This window comes from Mytilus galloprovincialis, chromosome 10 (genome assembly GCF_965363235.1).
Source record: "Mytilus galloprovincialis chromosome 10, xbMytGall1.hap1.1, whole genome shotgun sequence".
In the NCBI taxonomy this organism is placed as follows: Eukaryota; Metazoa; Mollusca; class Bivalvia; order Mytilida; family Mytilidae; genus Mytilus; species Mytilus galloprovincialis.
Genome location: NC_134847.1, coordinates 80,727,299 through 80,744,625, shown reverse-complemented (window position 1 = coordinate 80,744,625; position 17,327 = coordinate 80,727,299). Strand labels below are relative to the sequence as shown.

At 32.2% G+C, this 17,327-nt stretch overlaps 1 protein-coding gene across 1 annotated transcript in view; it reads left to right on the top strand.

Moving 5' to 3' along the window:
• LOC143048538 (uncharacterized) overlaps positions 1-16,870 on the top strand; it is a 35,302-nt gene extending 18,432 nt beyond the window's left edge. The window contains exons 2-5 of the mRNA XM_076222258.1: positions 956-1,039; positions 2,846-3,280; positions 5,899-6,509; positions 16,582-16,870. Coding sequence (XP_076078373.1) covers positions 964-1,039; positions 2,846-3,280; positions 5,899-6,509; positions 16,582-16,602 — 1,143 coding nt within the window. The 5' untranslated portion in view covers positions 956-963 and the 3' untranslated portion in view covers positions 16,603-16,870. The remainder of the gene's footprint in view (positions 1-955; positions 1,040-2,845; positions 3,281-5,898; positions 6,510-16,581) is intronic.
• The last annotated feature ends 457 nt before the right edge of the window (positions 16,871-17,327 follow it).

The window sequence follows — 17,327 nt, the reverse complement described above, 5'->3', positions numbered from 1 at the left end:
TTGTACTGTTATACCACTGTCCCAGGTTAGGGGGAGGGTCGGGATCCCGCTAACATGTTTAACCCCGCCACATTATTTATGTATGTGCCTGTCCCAAGTCAGGAGCCTGTAATTCAGTGGTTGTCGTTTGTTTATGTGTTACATATTTGTTTTTCGTTCATTGTTTTACATAAATAAGGCCGTTAGTTTTCTCGTTTGATTGTTTTACATTGTCTTATCGGGGCCTATTATAGCTGACCATGCGGTATGGGCTTTGCTCATTATTGAAGGCCGTACGGTGACCTAAAGTTGTTAATGTCTGTGTCATTTTGGTCTTTTGTGGATAGTTGTCTCATTGGAAATCATACCACATCTTCTTTTTTATATTCTCACTTTAGTATTGACGGTACAGAAGATAGTAGAAAACGTAAAATCAATGAAAAGCCATTGTGTATATCAGCACTTAGATGTTTCACTTTCCATTAATGTCATGCAAGAAACTATGACATGGAGGGTTCAACACAATGTCATACAAAAGTGCATTCCATCTGTACACTTGTGATGGTACCATACTGATCGCTGACTGTGTCACAGTTTTTTGCATTCAGTAAAATTCTACCGATACTAAAAACAATTCATGTAATTTGTTGGAATTATCTTTTCATATGTGTCTACTTTAAGATAAGAACTAATATGTTATAAGTAGTTTATATACGGAATATTTTAACACTATGTGTCGTTTGGTTTGTGGTAACACTATAATTATCTTTGTTACCTTAGACATTTTGAAATGACATACCTTGCGCAAAGGAAGAACTCCGTGATTCATTTAAACTTGAATCATAGTCACTGTTAATACTTAAATATGTCCCAGCTATTTAGTGACAGTGGAATTAAAAACTCAAAATCAAATAAGCACAACAACATGTATTCGAAATTGAGCATTAATTATATTTTTTTCTATTTTATCTTTCAGGCACCAACATGCAATTGCTCCTTATTGTCCCCCTTATAGGGGTTATAATGGCCGCGCCTATGGCTGAAGAAAGAAACATAAAAGGTTAGAACTAAAATATTCACAATAGCTTAGTTGGTATTGGATAAATTGTTTATTTGCTGTGCAGTCAAATAGTTCATTTTTAAAATAAGCCTGGCTCACAATGTATTCATTTTCAATCTCAAGAATACAAACCAAATATGTCGAATAAAAAGAATAACAATAATACCGAACTCCGAAAAAAGTGAAAAACCATAAAAACTGACAAAGTCAAACTATGTCAAACAACAGAAAGAGTAAAATCAACAGTCATAATCCTGACTTGGGATTTTGGTCACTCAATGCTTAACAACTTCGATCTGTATTCGGTCTTTTAATTTTGTTTACCACCGCCGTGGTGTAGAGGGAATTTATTATTATCCTTGCCCATCAGTTCGTATTTCACAAATTGTTTTCTTTGATTTGTAAAAGAGAAGACATAATTGCCAATGAGACAACCCTCAACATGAGACCAAATGACACAGAAAATAACAGCTATAGGTCACCGTACGCACTTCAATAATATGCAAAGCCCATACTGCGTTTACTTAAGTTTACCTCAAACCAAAGTTATGAAACTTACACACATTTCTTACTACCATAAAACATAGATTAAGTTCGAATTTAAGTTCGATTACTTTCATACCGTTCTTGAGTTATGATTCTTTATAACGTTATATACAATCAGGGATATTATCAGTGATTCATGGGCAGATTCTCCTTCTATTTCATGCAAACCATTTACTTTCTAAAATGAGACATGAGGAATTGAGCGAGAAAACAACGAAAACCATCTGTATACGTGAAGCATATTAAAGTGCAAAATGTGTAAAATATGGAGAAAAACATTAAATACCTTGAATTATAGATGTCTCCAGAATAAAGATTAACACCAGCAATGAATTACTCATGATAATATGAAACAACTTGTATCTTGATCCAAAAAGATAATAAAACTGTTTAGTAATAAATCCTTAAATTCATAGTTGGCAGAAATATGATTGGCAGTTTTAGTATAACGTGGGACACATGTAATTATTTTTTATATTACATTTAAAAAACACATTTCGGTATGATTGCACCCACATAAATACATGATATAATGCCAGTTAATTTTAAAGACATGTGGATTTCATAATAGGTAGAAGTAAATTGATTAAAGACGAGTTTCATTTTTGATGAAATGTACTATATACATGTATGAGGAAGCACGTACTAAATGTAAAGAAGGCCCTTATATTTGAACGTACAGCTAGTTGTTTTCAATTGGTGGATGTGTAATGAGTCTGAAAATGTTGAGGGCATTGTTGTTGTGTTTAGTTGCGCTTGTGTGTTCTGTTATTTCGTTGTTGTCTTGTTATATTTGATGTGTTTCCCTTGGTTGTAGTTTGTAAATCGGATTTATTTTCTCTCAATCGATTTATGACTTTTGAACAGCGGTATACTACTGTTGCCTTTATTGATATCTGATTGTCAACATGTTCTATTTCTTGTTTTTGAATAAGAAAATAAACCATAATAGTCACTAGAGATACAATTAGTTCAGATGTATTATATAAAACTAACAGAGTGTAATATATTCTGTTTATTTTGTATACACCTATATTTATTCATTTTCAAAGTACAATGATGGCCGTACGGTGACCTATAGTTGTTAATGTCGGTGTCATTTTGGTCTTTTGTGGATAGTTGTCTCATTGGCAATCATACCACATCTTCTTTTTTATATATATATACTGTAATCTAACAAATTTTCTAGAGATTTGTATTGTCTGAATTATTCCGTATATATATTATTGTGTAGTTCATAAGTAATTACTTATTCTTCAGTGAAAAGAGCCATGGAGACAATTATGTATGGAAACCAACAGAATTCAAATAAACAAGTGAAAAAGAGTGACCCTAGTATGCCACTCCATGAAGACATTCCAGATGTTAAAGCCGCAGTATTACCGGATGACGGTGGCTCAGTCGAGGCATCGAAGGCCGAAGATATATCCGAGTCAAAATCAGATGAAACTCCAGTAGATGAGTTAGACACAGTTTTAAAAGATGTGGAACTTGGTGACAAAGAAGACAACGTCGGATCTGATTCATTATCAGAAGAAACAAGTAGTCAAACAGAAGAGGAATCGAATATTCCCCCAGCAGATGCAGAAGCTATTGAGGAATTAAAGAATAGTATAGGAGAAGAGAATCAAGTGGAGGATAGTTCTGAAAAACAACCAATAACTGATGTTGCATCTTCCGAGGAACAAAACTATGGTAACTAATAATTCATCTTTTGAGAAAGAGAAGTAGTGTGGGCTTTTTTATCACGTCATAAGGTGTTATACCACCATTGAATTTTCCCTATTAGTCTATGATAAATTTGTACTTTCCACAAAATTCACAGAAGTTATTTGTGTTTCAAATAAAGAAATATTTGGCATGAGTAAAGTTTTATTGCTCAGTACTATTGACAAAATTTGACATACATTTCATTGCATATGCAAATAACTATCACTTGAAGTAAATCAATCAATTTTTCAGCTCTTTTTTACCCGTGTACAAGCTGTAGTTACCATGTAACCTCAAGTTTCCAAACATATTCTACAGAAACACCAAATGAAAAAATTAATGGTTCTTAGAAACACCCAATATGTATGTTTATGACCCAGATTTTTTTCTGCAATGAAATGTAGGATTAATTTCATACAACTTTAAAGGACATTTTTTTTCTACCTTTCATCGTAAGCAACCAGATTTGATGGTGTATATGTTCCAGACCATATGAGTATTTGGACCGTACGCGTACGGTACGGACCGTATAGGTATACTCATACGGTCCGACCATACGCGTACGGTCCAGTACGATCTGACAATACATGTTATTTGATCATATGGGTTAAATTGAAACAATCTTTATTTTTAGTTTTACAAATTGTTATTGATAATTTGTTACAATTAGATAGATAAAATGAACAAACGAACAATTGAAATTAGGTATTTGTTTAATTGTATATATGAATCCTATTTTGGTACTCTCGCCCAAGGTGACACAATTCAAGTAACGTAATATTTTTGGCAATTTCATGTATGCAGTTCATGCATGTTCTTTTGCATTTGTTTTTTTTTTTTTTTTTGGTAAAGTTGCTAAATATTTTAAAACAATTGAACTCCCACTTTATGTTTACTTCCGATATCTTCAATTTCAGCGTTCATAATACAATTAATGTACTACTAATCGACATGCTTAATACAAGAGATTAGCATATTTAATTAGCGTGAATTAAAAACAAGTTAGAATATAAAGTTTTAGTTTCATTTACAATTGAACTTTTTTATATTAATTTGATAGTTAAGTTATGTTGATCTGCTATATGCATTTGTATCTAATAAACTTGACCAACTTTTTAATAATAGTCAGACCGTACGCGTACGGTCCGACCGTATGAGTATTTTGAAAAAGTACGCATACGGTCCAGACCGTACGCGTATGGTCCAAATACTCATACGGTCTGGAACATATACACTATAACATGAAATTTTTCGTGTGGTTTCTTTGTTTCAAATTATATGACTAATTCGTAGCATTCTTTTTCCGACGTAATCGGTATAGTTTCGGTTTGTGCCCTTTGAACTTAAGGACGCTTAACTATGGTAACAGAATACGCATGCTCGAAAATCCTTTCTGTGATTGGACAAAATGCTGTTATGCTGGGTGATTTGGTTGTGTTTGAAAAAACGTCTCGTTAGTTATATCGTGATGGAAAGCAAGTGAAAAACTATAAAAATTTGAACTAGATCTTACAAAGATTTATATTTTTATTGAAATAATTGTTTCTCCAATAGCTCTTTGCATCCGTGACAGCTGTTTATTCGGGACAATTATATAATTTTTAATGTAAACTTTGTTGCACAAACGTACATGACTTTTAGAACGCGTCTACGCAGGTGAGATTTCCGCGGGGTTTTGGTGAATGTAAACGGATAGATACGAGGACCGAGAATACTGAACACAAACAAAGAAAACGTTATTGAAATGGTATATTTGTGCTTCTGAAGGTTATCAAAATGATAGTTTTAAACATATACTCAAATTTAAATACGTCGGATATCTTTTTTAAAGACAGTTCTTGTTTACTTTGATAACTTGGTTACTGCATTACGTGAGGATATTATTTTGAAAACAATGTAAACACGAATATTCTACGTATGATTATTATGTTTTAAAATATGTATTTACTGATAACTCCGATTCGTTTGGTGTGTTTTATCAATTGATGTTGTCATTTGGGTAGGGAATTTTCCGTTTTGAATTTCCTCGAAGTTCAGTATTTTTGTGATTTTATTTTTTCGAAACATAGTGTATCAACAGTAACAAATTTACTGTATTTGCTCATACGTTTGTTAGTATTTTCAGAAATGAAAGTTATTTAAATGAACTATCTAATAGGCTGTATTTCTACCTTTGCCTTTATTTGTATACACTGAAGGTGTCACGGTAGTATTTCCTGACACAAAGGGATAATGATATCCCTTTTATAAGTTTCACCTCTTTCTAACATTGCCCAAAATTCTACATACATAGTTAACTGCCTAATACTATTCAGAAATTGATTTGACGATGTAAGATGACCTTTTAACTTTTTTGCTATCTTTCTAATTAAACCTAAGGCCACTGGTGCTTTACAAAAATTTGAACCAAGATTTTTTTTTTTCAACTGACTGTTAATTCATTTCCTGTTTACTTTTTCTTCACTTGGTTCATTCCTTAGTTTGGGAAAGAATGTTCAGTAGATACCGTATGCTTTTTCCGATCGAAATGTTCAGACGCCTATTTTGAGATTTTAATGTATTACTTGTACGCTAATCATTTAATTTTGATATTTCTTTTCCAGATAATTATGACTTATTCAAACTATATCGTGAATATCAAAATATGATTAGAAATTACAGACCTCTTTATGATGTTAATAACTACAGAAAACGACGAATGGCTATCAGGAAGCGCCGGTTTATGGGCCGATCAAAAGAAAGAGCCGTAAAAAGGGCTCATCGTAGCAAAAGAGATCTGACTTATCCTGAGGAAAGTGAACTCTACGAACAATATTATTATCCAGAGTTGTCTTATCCTAATTCAGAAAATTACGGTTATGGAAACCCGTATGAAACAGAAGATCAGATGGAGCCTTTAGAGGAACTATTAGAAGAAAATGTGCTGCCTTACCCGGTAAATTCATACGACGAACCATCATGGTACGATTACAGACCAACGAATTACGAAGGTGATGAGGGAATGTATTTACCAGTTAAACGACAGAGCATGCTGAGTTTTGTCCCTGGAAATAGAAAAAGGTCATCGCCATACTTTTATCCTGTCAATGAAGAGCCCGAAACACATTTTGGTGCTTTTGTTCCAGAGAAGAGGAACTATTTTGATACATACGGGAGTCTTGTTAGAGCTGCAAGACTTTTAGCAGCTAGACAGGAAGAAAGAGATCCCATGCAGGTCTGTAAGATATTTAAATTGACAAAATATGTATGCAATCAACTGCATGAAATCCTCCCTATTAACTATCAGTTTAAAATGAATCTGCAATTTGATGTTTGGTATTCTGCAAATGGATATTTTTAATCTTTAATGATTACCGGTTTGTGTTTCGTAACGATGGTGAATCCTAAACTGGATGACACCTCTGACTGATCATAAAACTATTTTTAATTGTATTCTTTTTCGTCGAAAGAATGGTAGTATAAATCCTAGAGAGCCTTAGTTAAACATCGTTACGAGCTATTCATATATTATATCGTCCTTCATAAGAATTATTGTAAAGTTTAAGTCGACATTATCAAGAATGTCGTTCATTGTTATATTATAACACACTAAGACGAGATCGGATTTAAAAACTCCTCTGCATTAATGGTGTTGTTGATTGGTGAGATTCAAAATTTATTTGCTGTAAAATAGCAAATTCCAAACGCGATGCTAATAAAAACTAGAATATTGTAACGCTATCGATCGATGCAACAAGGTGAAAAAGTGTCATATTCCTGACTTGGAAACGGTATTTTCCGAAATCTGATTATATAGCTAACCAAACCGCCCTGTATTCCTGCTGTTTAAAGTTTCGTTATATTGACAGCACTAGCTGAGCAACCCAGACAGACAGAAAAGATCCCAATAATCAGGATTTGACCCCAAAAAATGTGTGTAAACATACATCACAACTGAAAAAAAAATCAAACAGAAATCCAAATTAATCCAACAGAAACGCAAACAAAAAGGTGACATTTCACACAGAAATTGATAAAAAAACAAATGTCTTTGATAGTACATACAGTATATAGTATACACTTTCTCAATTAAAACCAAGTGTTCGGCTATTTTGAGCAGACAATCGTCGACTACCTGAAACTCCGTCAAAGGGTTATAAATAATAATGCACTGTAGATTGTAGAGATACACTAACAAACAAAGTTTGCTCCAAAATTATATTTAACTTCGATTTGTTTAGCCCTTAACCTAATTTCTAACATCGCCATCAACTACATTCATATATGTTTCAACTTGTTGCCTTTTGTTGGCTGTTGTTCGTGTGTTTTTTTGTCAGTTGTATTCTACAATTTATTTATATTGTAGTCCTGTGGTGTTGAGTTGTCCTTTCAATGTTATATTTCACATGGCTATAAAAGGGGAGGTTTGGCATGCCACAAAACCAGGTTCAACCCACCATTTTTTCCTTTAAAAATGCCCTGTACCAAGTCAGGAATATGGTCATTGTTATATTATAGTTCGTTTCTGTGTGTATTACATTTTAACGTTGTGTCGTTTGTTTTCTCTTATTTTTGAGTGTAAATTCACATTGCGATAAGACGTGTCACGGTACTTGTCTATCCCAAATTCATGTATTTGGTTTTGATGTTATATATATTATTCTCGTGGGATTTTGTCTATGTGTGTTACATTTTAGTGTTATGTCGTTGTTCTCCTCTTATATTTAATGCGTTTCCCTCGGTTTTAGTTTGTTATCCCGATTTTGTTTTTTGTCCATGGATTTATGAGTTTTGAACAGCGGTATACTACTGTTGCCTTATTTAACCTCATTCATATATGTTAACCTTATCCATATATGTTAACTTCTTTCTCTTTTTCCAGTTCAACGGTTCGGGTTTTGATGTGTTAGGTCTTTGATCAAAATCTTAGGTAGATGTTGTTGCGTAAGAACGGTTATCACATCAAGGTAAATGCCTTTATTTGTATCGAACGATAAACGTTGACAAGAGCAATCGACAAAAGGTTTGACTTTTACATCCTTTATCATGTTTATGGTGAAGGTCTCATCTATTATTATACTTTTGGTATATCTTGCATATGTAAGGGGTTTGGTGAAGGTACAATAAATAACAAGTTGAAGTATTCATCAATTTGTCTGACGCCAGTTTATAGCAGTTCTAACTGTACATTATTTATTCTGAATTTATCTGCAGATTGACCTTAACTTACATTATAACTTTTAAATTATTAACAACGTAGTTTGCAAATAGAATATCATCGTATGATGAAGCCCGTGACTTATACCTATCGATTACGACTGATGTCATTCTTTTAACGGAAATGTATTCTCTTTAAACGTCCAATCGGTCATTTTTGTTAATATGTGCATCGAATTTATGTTTATTGAATTGAATACATTCTCATAAGTATTATAATTATGTTGTTTTGTTTCAAAGGAGTAGGTTCAGTAAGACCCCCTTTTGGCCCCAAAATATAGCAGTTTTAGAAAATTGTGAAAATGTAATCGTTTAGATATTTATTGAAAAGTAGAATGTTTCTGCTACATAAATATGGGCTGTTTTTGACAATACAATGCACATGTATCGGGTACTAGCATTATTAAGTCATGCTAAATTACTGAAATCTTCACAATTGTAGCATTTTAGTTAAATTTTAGACGGTTTCCGTCTTAAATGAAAGTGACCGCATTCGTGTTCATTCATAATATTGAAATGTAAGTTGTATTTGATGATAAAACATAATATATATAAAGTTTGAGGATGAACACGAATGCGGCCACTTTCATTTTTGACAAGAACCATCTGAAAAGTGACGATTTTTGGCATATTTGACAGATTTTTCATATTTAAGCTTGAATTGGAGCGTTTTTAGTGACTTAATAAGTTAAAATCTTTCACATAAACTAATTGAATCAATTGAAATAGACTCTTAAGTGTTTAGAAAGTGTCTAAAATCTTTCGTTAGATGGACTTGAAAATTGAGGCCGAAATCGGCTCTTACCGGCCCTACTCCTTTCTTTATTAGGTATATCATCTGTAAACTCTAATAATAAAGAGTTAGATATTGATTACAATATAGAGAGTCATACTTGATTATATATTTTGTATATTTACCATTGTGAAAGAGGAAAAGAATATTATCAATGTAAATTAATAACAAAATATATAAGTTTGTACAGTATGAATAGTTCGATATGTCTATATAAAAACTACGTTAAGAAAGAAACAACTCTGTCAGGGAAAATAAATGGTTGTTTCGGATCTTCCTAACCTTTTATAATTTTTAATATAAGGCTGTCGCGGTATTGATATAAAAGATGATGAAAATAATTGTATGTATACTTCTAAAGCTTAAGCACAGTTCGTTCCTTTCATTCAGAGATATTGTGTAAAATAAATAAAGGCAACATTAGTATACCGCTGTTCAAACTCATAAATCCATGGACAACAAACAAAATCGGGGCAACAAACTAAAACTGAGGGAAACGCATAAATATAAGAGAACAACGACACAACACTACAATGTAACTAACACACACAGAAACGGACCAAGCATCAGACAAAAACCCACGAGAATAACAAATATAACATCAAAACCAAATACATGAATTTGGGATAGACAAGTACCGTGACACGTCTTATCGCAATGTCAATTTACACTAAAAAATAAGAGAAAACAAACGACGCAACGTTAAATTGTAACACACACAGAAACGAACTGTAATATAACAATGGCCATATTCCTGACTTGGTACAGGACATTTTTAAAGGAAAAAATAGTGGGTTGAACCTGGTTTTGTGGCATGCCAAACCTCGCACTTTAATGGCAATGTTAAATATAACATAGAAATGACAACATAATATTACAGGACTACAATTCAAATAAATAGGAAAACGTATAAAACAAAGAAACACATGATTAATGAATAACAAAAAGCCTCAGGTTTAAAATTTAATACGCCAAAAACGCGCCTCGTCCACACAAGACTCACCAGTGACGCCCAGATATAAAAGATCGAAAGCGAAAAAAAGTACAAAGTTGTACAGCACTGAAGATCAAAAGTTGAAAAAGGTTGTGTCAAATACGGCTAAGTTTTTATGCTTGGGATAAACATAAACGATGATAGCCTTATCCTTTGTACCGTAATTTGTCCTAAAGCTTTGTCTGCATGTACTCTCTAGAATACTCGGAGTATTATTTTTCTATAAGACTCATTTTCTTAGAGACCACCAGTTTTGTAGGTTGTTTGAAGTGATTATAAAGAAAATTGCGTCTGTGGGGACCGTTAATACTAGACAGTTGATCGTTCTGGTGGTCGTTATGGGTTAATCGGATTCCCAGACATAATTCAAATTACAAAGAGAACATTCTTTATTATACACAGTATAGGTATTAGTAAAATGAATATCACCATGGTTATTTTTATTATCGGTTTAAAACAATGTCACTGATTATGAATAAAAAAACAATTTTCCTCAGTTCTTGTGATAACGTGTAGAAATAGAACAAAGGTGTACATTATAATGAATTATTCAGCTGCGAATTAATTTGTTGGTACTAGATACTCTTTGATTAAGGTAAATGTTGTGCTGCCTTCTACTAGAAAAAAAAGCCCGTCCTCTTTCAATCGAATGATACCTACTGATTAAGACCTCTCACCGAGTTTGTACTTATATTAAAAGAACGAAGGATGCAACATGATGAGCAGGATATGCTTACCCGTCCGGAGAATCTAGTTTTACCCTCTTGTTTTTGGTGGGTTTAGTGTTGCTAAGGGTTTTTTTTTTATTCTCTTGTTATATTTGTAAGACTTTTGTTTGTCTTTTGATCTTTTTAAATTTTGTGCAATATCGTTGTCAGTTTTTATTAGACTTATGAGTTTCAATTAATGTCCCTCTGGTATCGGCGCCTCTCTTCTGTAGCCAATTATTATATGCTAAAATAGTGTACCCTGTTCATGAAAGTTCTCATAGAATACAGGTAGTAGGTGATTGGGTAAATATGATTTCTTATTTTACCACACCACATAAGGCTATCGAAAGCAAGGAATTGTTATTTGTTTAGTTTTAGTTTGCCTTTCAAAACGTACTATACGGTTAGGGTTTTGCTCATTGGTAACATTAACGTCCTTTAGACTTTGGTGGATAGATGCCTCATTGGCCATGGTTCTTCGTCCCTCTACTTTTATATTATGGGATGTCGCTTAACATTCAAGTTTAACGACACATTACTTCATTAGTCTTAAACGTTGTGGTCAAACATTGTTAATCTTTAATTTGTGGAAACATTATTTGACCTCATTGAAACACACATACACATATTCTGCTTTAAGGGATGAGGTATTGTAAATGCTATATTATATTTTGATCTGGGTGATTTTTATCGGTTTTCAATGTACAGATAAAAACACGCAATTTCTGATGATATTTTACAAAGACGACAATATACTGGAACCTTGTTCTTCGCTTGATTTTTCGTTTGATACGTATTGAGTCTGAGTTATATAAAATTAAACCAACATATCGTTTAATTAAGTGTAGGATTAATAAAAGAGAAAAATGTCTCTGTGGTTCAGACATACATGTATAAGCCTTAACTATATTAAATAAATTACGACTAATGACATTACTTAGAATGTGACATATAAGGTGTGTCTTGAAGGGAATAACTGTTTCCAAAGTAGAGAAACGTGCCTTTGTATTTAATTTTATTCTCAAAAAGGCTAATTAGCAGTTTGAGTGGTATTAACTTGATGACCAGAATAGTTTTTAGAATGACGAAGAGTTGTGAATTACAGCTCTAATACAATAAACCGATTTCCAATAGGAGATACATTTATTGCTAGTTTGAAATACTAGGGATCGTATTCATTATTAACCATTCCTGTATAAGAGAGATTTCGCAAATAAACGAGAATTTGTTTTTTAATCAGAATATTCATTAATGCATGTTGACTCCAGTTTTCTATTTTATCAGTGATTCCCTGGTTATATCAACACTAATATAACTGGATTTGGAACCATTGTACGACTTCTATTGCGTGATTTTAAGTAATTCTCCCTTATCTCACGTAATGAAATCAAAACGTCATACTCTGACAAATATATCTTATTGATAACATGTTTAGGCCTGAAAATATGAATAACATTGTCAATTTCAGTATCGATGATTAGACTTGTTTTCTGGAATATATTGTATTTTGAACACACGAATCTAAATCGGTGTTCCTGTGTTATAACCAAAGCATTTGGATCACATGTACAGAAACAGTTATGCTAGTCTTTTGTATTTCTTGAATTTTTATTCAATAATTGAATGTGTTCATACACATCCGTTTGATAAATGATCATAATACTGAGATCTTGCAACGCATAACGCCACAGTATCCAAAATATATCGAGTACCCAAATTGCACATATTCAACAACATTAGCTGCGGCAATCTTACAAGTTTTCTTTAAGACTTTAAACTATTTGTAATTCTTTGATTTGACACTATACACATCTTTCAACATAGGTAAGCATGTTTAGATATACAAAAAAACATACACAGTATATATCAACCATTCACTGAAAAAGTAAAATCAACGGAAACGTCGTCATACGACCTTTTACAAAAAGTCATCTGTTGAAAAAGAGCAAACACAATATGTTACAAGCATCCTTTCTAAAGAAAGAATATCAAGCATTGGCTTATGTCAAATTGTTCTTTATATTTGAAGAATAACACAAAACATCAGTTATTCGATTTCTAAGAATGTGAATTTAAGCATAGATGTAATTTGGGTTCTCGATATTACAGAGTCATAGATCGTTTGGGGTGAGTTCAAGTCCATTTTTCTATCACTCAATACGGATTCAAAATCATATTGGAATAACTATACAGTTTAAAGGAAGTATAGGTTTACAAAATAAACACCATTTGGATACCATCGCGTTAGTAATGTTACGCATACACGTTTTAGATTTTGATTTTGCCATTTGATAAGTACTTTCTGTTTTGAAATTTCCTTTGAGTTCAGTGTTTTTGTTATCTCACTTTAAACACATATGTCTTTTAGGTTTTATGTATTTGGTTAATCAACAACCACCCACATAACTTTTTATTTATAGGTTGTATATAACATCGATTCGGTTGCTAAGTCATCAAAATGCGACGTTGAATAGTTAACGCCTTTGGATATGGAAGATGTTATAATAACGTTAATGTAATTTAATTCTCATGAAATACTAAATGTTGCTGAGTTTCTTGCAAAGAAACTATCAAAATTAGCGTTTATCACCTTATTTACTTAAAGCTTCCTTGCTTAATGCATTCATAGAAAATTACATGTTACATGTATTATTCGTTTATCGACTAGTTGCAGGCAGTATTAATTGTGCAGTTTTTATCATTTATTTATAACCATTTATATGACTCATTCTGTAAACCTTGTTGCTCCTTAGCTATCTCAGTTTCGTGTTTGAAATAATTGGATTAAAAAGTCCATAGAAAAAGAAAGATACTTCGAAAGTGGTATAAACTTTAAAAAATGTGAATTCTTTGTTTATGTAGAATGCTACAAATATTCCTTTCCGCTTCATATTATCTATAGTAATAATACATATCAATGCTTTGATCTTTCCTCTTAATGAGTTTGTTAGGGTGAATAATAATGGTGAAAACGATCCTGTCTTAAACAAATATATCAAAACCATTACAACTTGAATGATTGGTAAGCTATTTTTGTAATTTTTGTTACATCTTTAATGATTGTTTACCCTTTGATAATTCCAAATTCATCAATTCATGTAAATTTTAATATATTTGCCTTTGATTAATATGATGAACATTGATTCTCAATACTTTGTTTGCTTCTATTTTTTATAAAATGATTAAAAAAGAATTTGATAATTTGCATTTCAATCTCTACATCAAAAGCGACATGAAAATACAATATAAGATTGACACACTGTGGTGGGGAAGACGAGAAACTCCATTGATTTTGCAATTTTACTGTAATTAGTGCCATTACTTTTATAAAATTGTAGTCCTATAAATTAGTTTTAAAGATCAAAATTAGTTCTCAATTAGCACGAAGGGAATTGCAAGCCGTCTCTATATTTTTTTATGACGTCAAGGCTTATTAATGTGCAAAACATCTCGCACTCTTGCGCGCAAATCACTAAATGATTTGCAAGCATAATGTTAAACATTGGTAATTGAATTAATGATTATTTGTTTTATAATAGGTAAGGGTGCCCATATTATAAGATTGATTGAATCAACGACAAAAAAATCATGACGGGAAATTTTAATCTGTTTATACCTCTATTTTAAATTTTCAAACAAAAATAAATGTTTCAACTGTATTGAAATATTGCATGTCCATTGACTTCTAGTATTTGGTTCTGATAGTCATCATTCTACGTGTGCAATCCAGTTATTAAAAGTAAAATGAACATGTATACATCAGAACTGATTCAAACACATAAAGTAAAGAAGCAAACATAATTCCAAGGAAAATTCAAGATGGAAAGTATCATATGGCAAAATAAAAACCTCAAACAGATGAAAAGAATTGAAACAACTGTCATATTCCTGACTTGATACATGCTGACTGTTCATAATTGGTGCAAACTTTATACATCAGAATCCGAGCATATACAAGATAATCCCATAACCTGAGTCGCTTACCTATAACAATTTTGATAGATTGAAATCATTAGTTGTAGTGACAGTAATCTTTCCTAAACTTATAAAGATTTCCCATAAGTTTGAACCAGATCACCTAGGTGATTTTTTTTATATTTATGAACAATAACGGTAACCTTGATAAAGAGTTCTTTAATGATTGCCACCCTTACTGTTTACAGTTATTTTATATCTATCTTATTTTCAACACCTGATTTCACTCCCGGTTTTTAGTGGAGCTCGTGTTGTTTCTTAATTATTATTTATAACTGTTGATGTAAATGTCCTTTGGTTTTGTGAGTCTTTGTTTACTCCTTGGTTTTGATTGTTATTGTCTTTCAAGATTAGTACACAAGGCATGAAATAGTAAACAATAATATTGTTCTCAATGGGCAGTTCTATCTTTCAAAACCTGATTACGAATCTACAGTCACTTCTATTAATATTGGTGATGTTTGTGTTCTTGTTTCTTATTTATAATGAATTTCTTTTTTATTTGCTAATTAATTGATTATTTTAAAAAAGAAATAATAAGTTAATACAGCTTCAATAGTTTGTAGAATATGATTGCAATACACAGGCTGCTTGTATAGTTTGTACATACTTTTAATTTATACAACATATGGTACATTTTGTTCATCATTGTAGGTATGACAACAAATAGTTCAGCGGTCTTCTCTGTATGCTTATTTTTCTGTCTCTCTATTCGAATTTTAAAAAAAAACTCCAAAGACACTTGCGTTCATAAACATTGAATGCCATGGCTAAAATGGCTAAAATTGAAAAGGACAAACAGACAAACAATAGTACACACGACACAACATAGAAAACTAAAGAATAAGCAACACGAACCCCACTAAAAAACTAGGGGTGATCTCAGGTGCTCCGAAAGGGTAACCAGATCCTGCTCCACATTTGGCACCCGTCGTGTTGCTTATGAGATAACAAATCCGGTAAATAGTATATTTCGGTAGGTCACATTTATGAAAGGGAAGGGGATTGTAGTTACGAAGTTAGAAACATATCCGATGTCATTTGTGAAACGGTTATTCTATAACGGTCAACCAACTCGTGATGGCGTCCGTAAAATTTACGAAGAGATGATTTCAACTTCACTATTTGGAACTCTTGATTTAATAGCTTCCTTTTGAGCAACAACCCTCTGTCAAGGAAATCATGATAGGAAATACAGTGCGGGAATATCGTATTAATTGGGAGATATATACACCGTATGCAGGCGTTGCTGGAATGTTGCTACTTAGAAATGGAAAGTTCACAATTCGAAAGCTGAAATCATCTCTTTTGTCGTAAAGTTTTGTTTTCAATCGACCCTCATTGTCAATTTCTAGATGTAAGTCAAGATATGAGGCCGACTTAACTGTATATGCTGTATCCTTTATCTCTAGTTCAATGGGATAGATGCGTTCGACATAGTCACCAAATTTTGAATTATTTAGGGAAAGAACATCATCTATATAGCGGAAAGTAGAGTTAAAGGATATTGCTTACTTCTTAAATGATGGTTATGTTGAGTTATTTATTTGAAGAACTTATTTGATTCAATCTATGGTTGCAAAGTCATTTTTTAAAATGAATTGTTCTTTTTTTACAGGGCTATGAAGAATGGTATTGAGAAGAAACAGTAATTGCGTCAAGCACCTGTTAAACTTGTGATATGGATTTTTACAGTTAAATTGTTTATAATTCATAGAGAGGATCTAAAACTTGATATCTATGTTGTTTTCATCTGAAATATGAATCACACATTAACTTGATCATTGAATATTTTATTTCTTACCTCAGATAAAATGGCATGGGATTGTACTACTGTAACAGATGAAAGTCAAAAAGTATATTGAATTTATTTTTGTCCTGTTTTACCAATAAATCATTATTTTTCACGACTGTATAGTAAATATGTCAACTTCTGGATTGTTACTGGATTTTGAATAAAAGCCGCTTTTTCAAAATGTTAAAACATAACTTACTGTATATTTTCCTTGGTGTCAGACATATTAGACTAATGCAATTTTACATCGTTAGTCAGCGTCAGATTATATTAATAAAACAAAGTAATGGTCTAAATCTGGAGATGCAAAATAACCTTTGTCAAAGTAAAGATAAAAGTACAGATATTTTGAAAAATGCCTTTTTTTTTTTAGTATTTGGCGTTCTAAAGTCAATAATATAATTGACAAATGATATAGTTGATAAATATTCCGTATCAATAAAATTTAGAAAGGAAATGGGGAATGTGTCAAAGCGACAACAACCCGACCATCGAGCTGACAACAGCCGAAGGCCACCCATTGGGTCTTCAATATAGCGAGAAACTCAACTTCACAAATAATACATGAT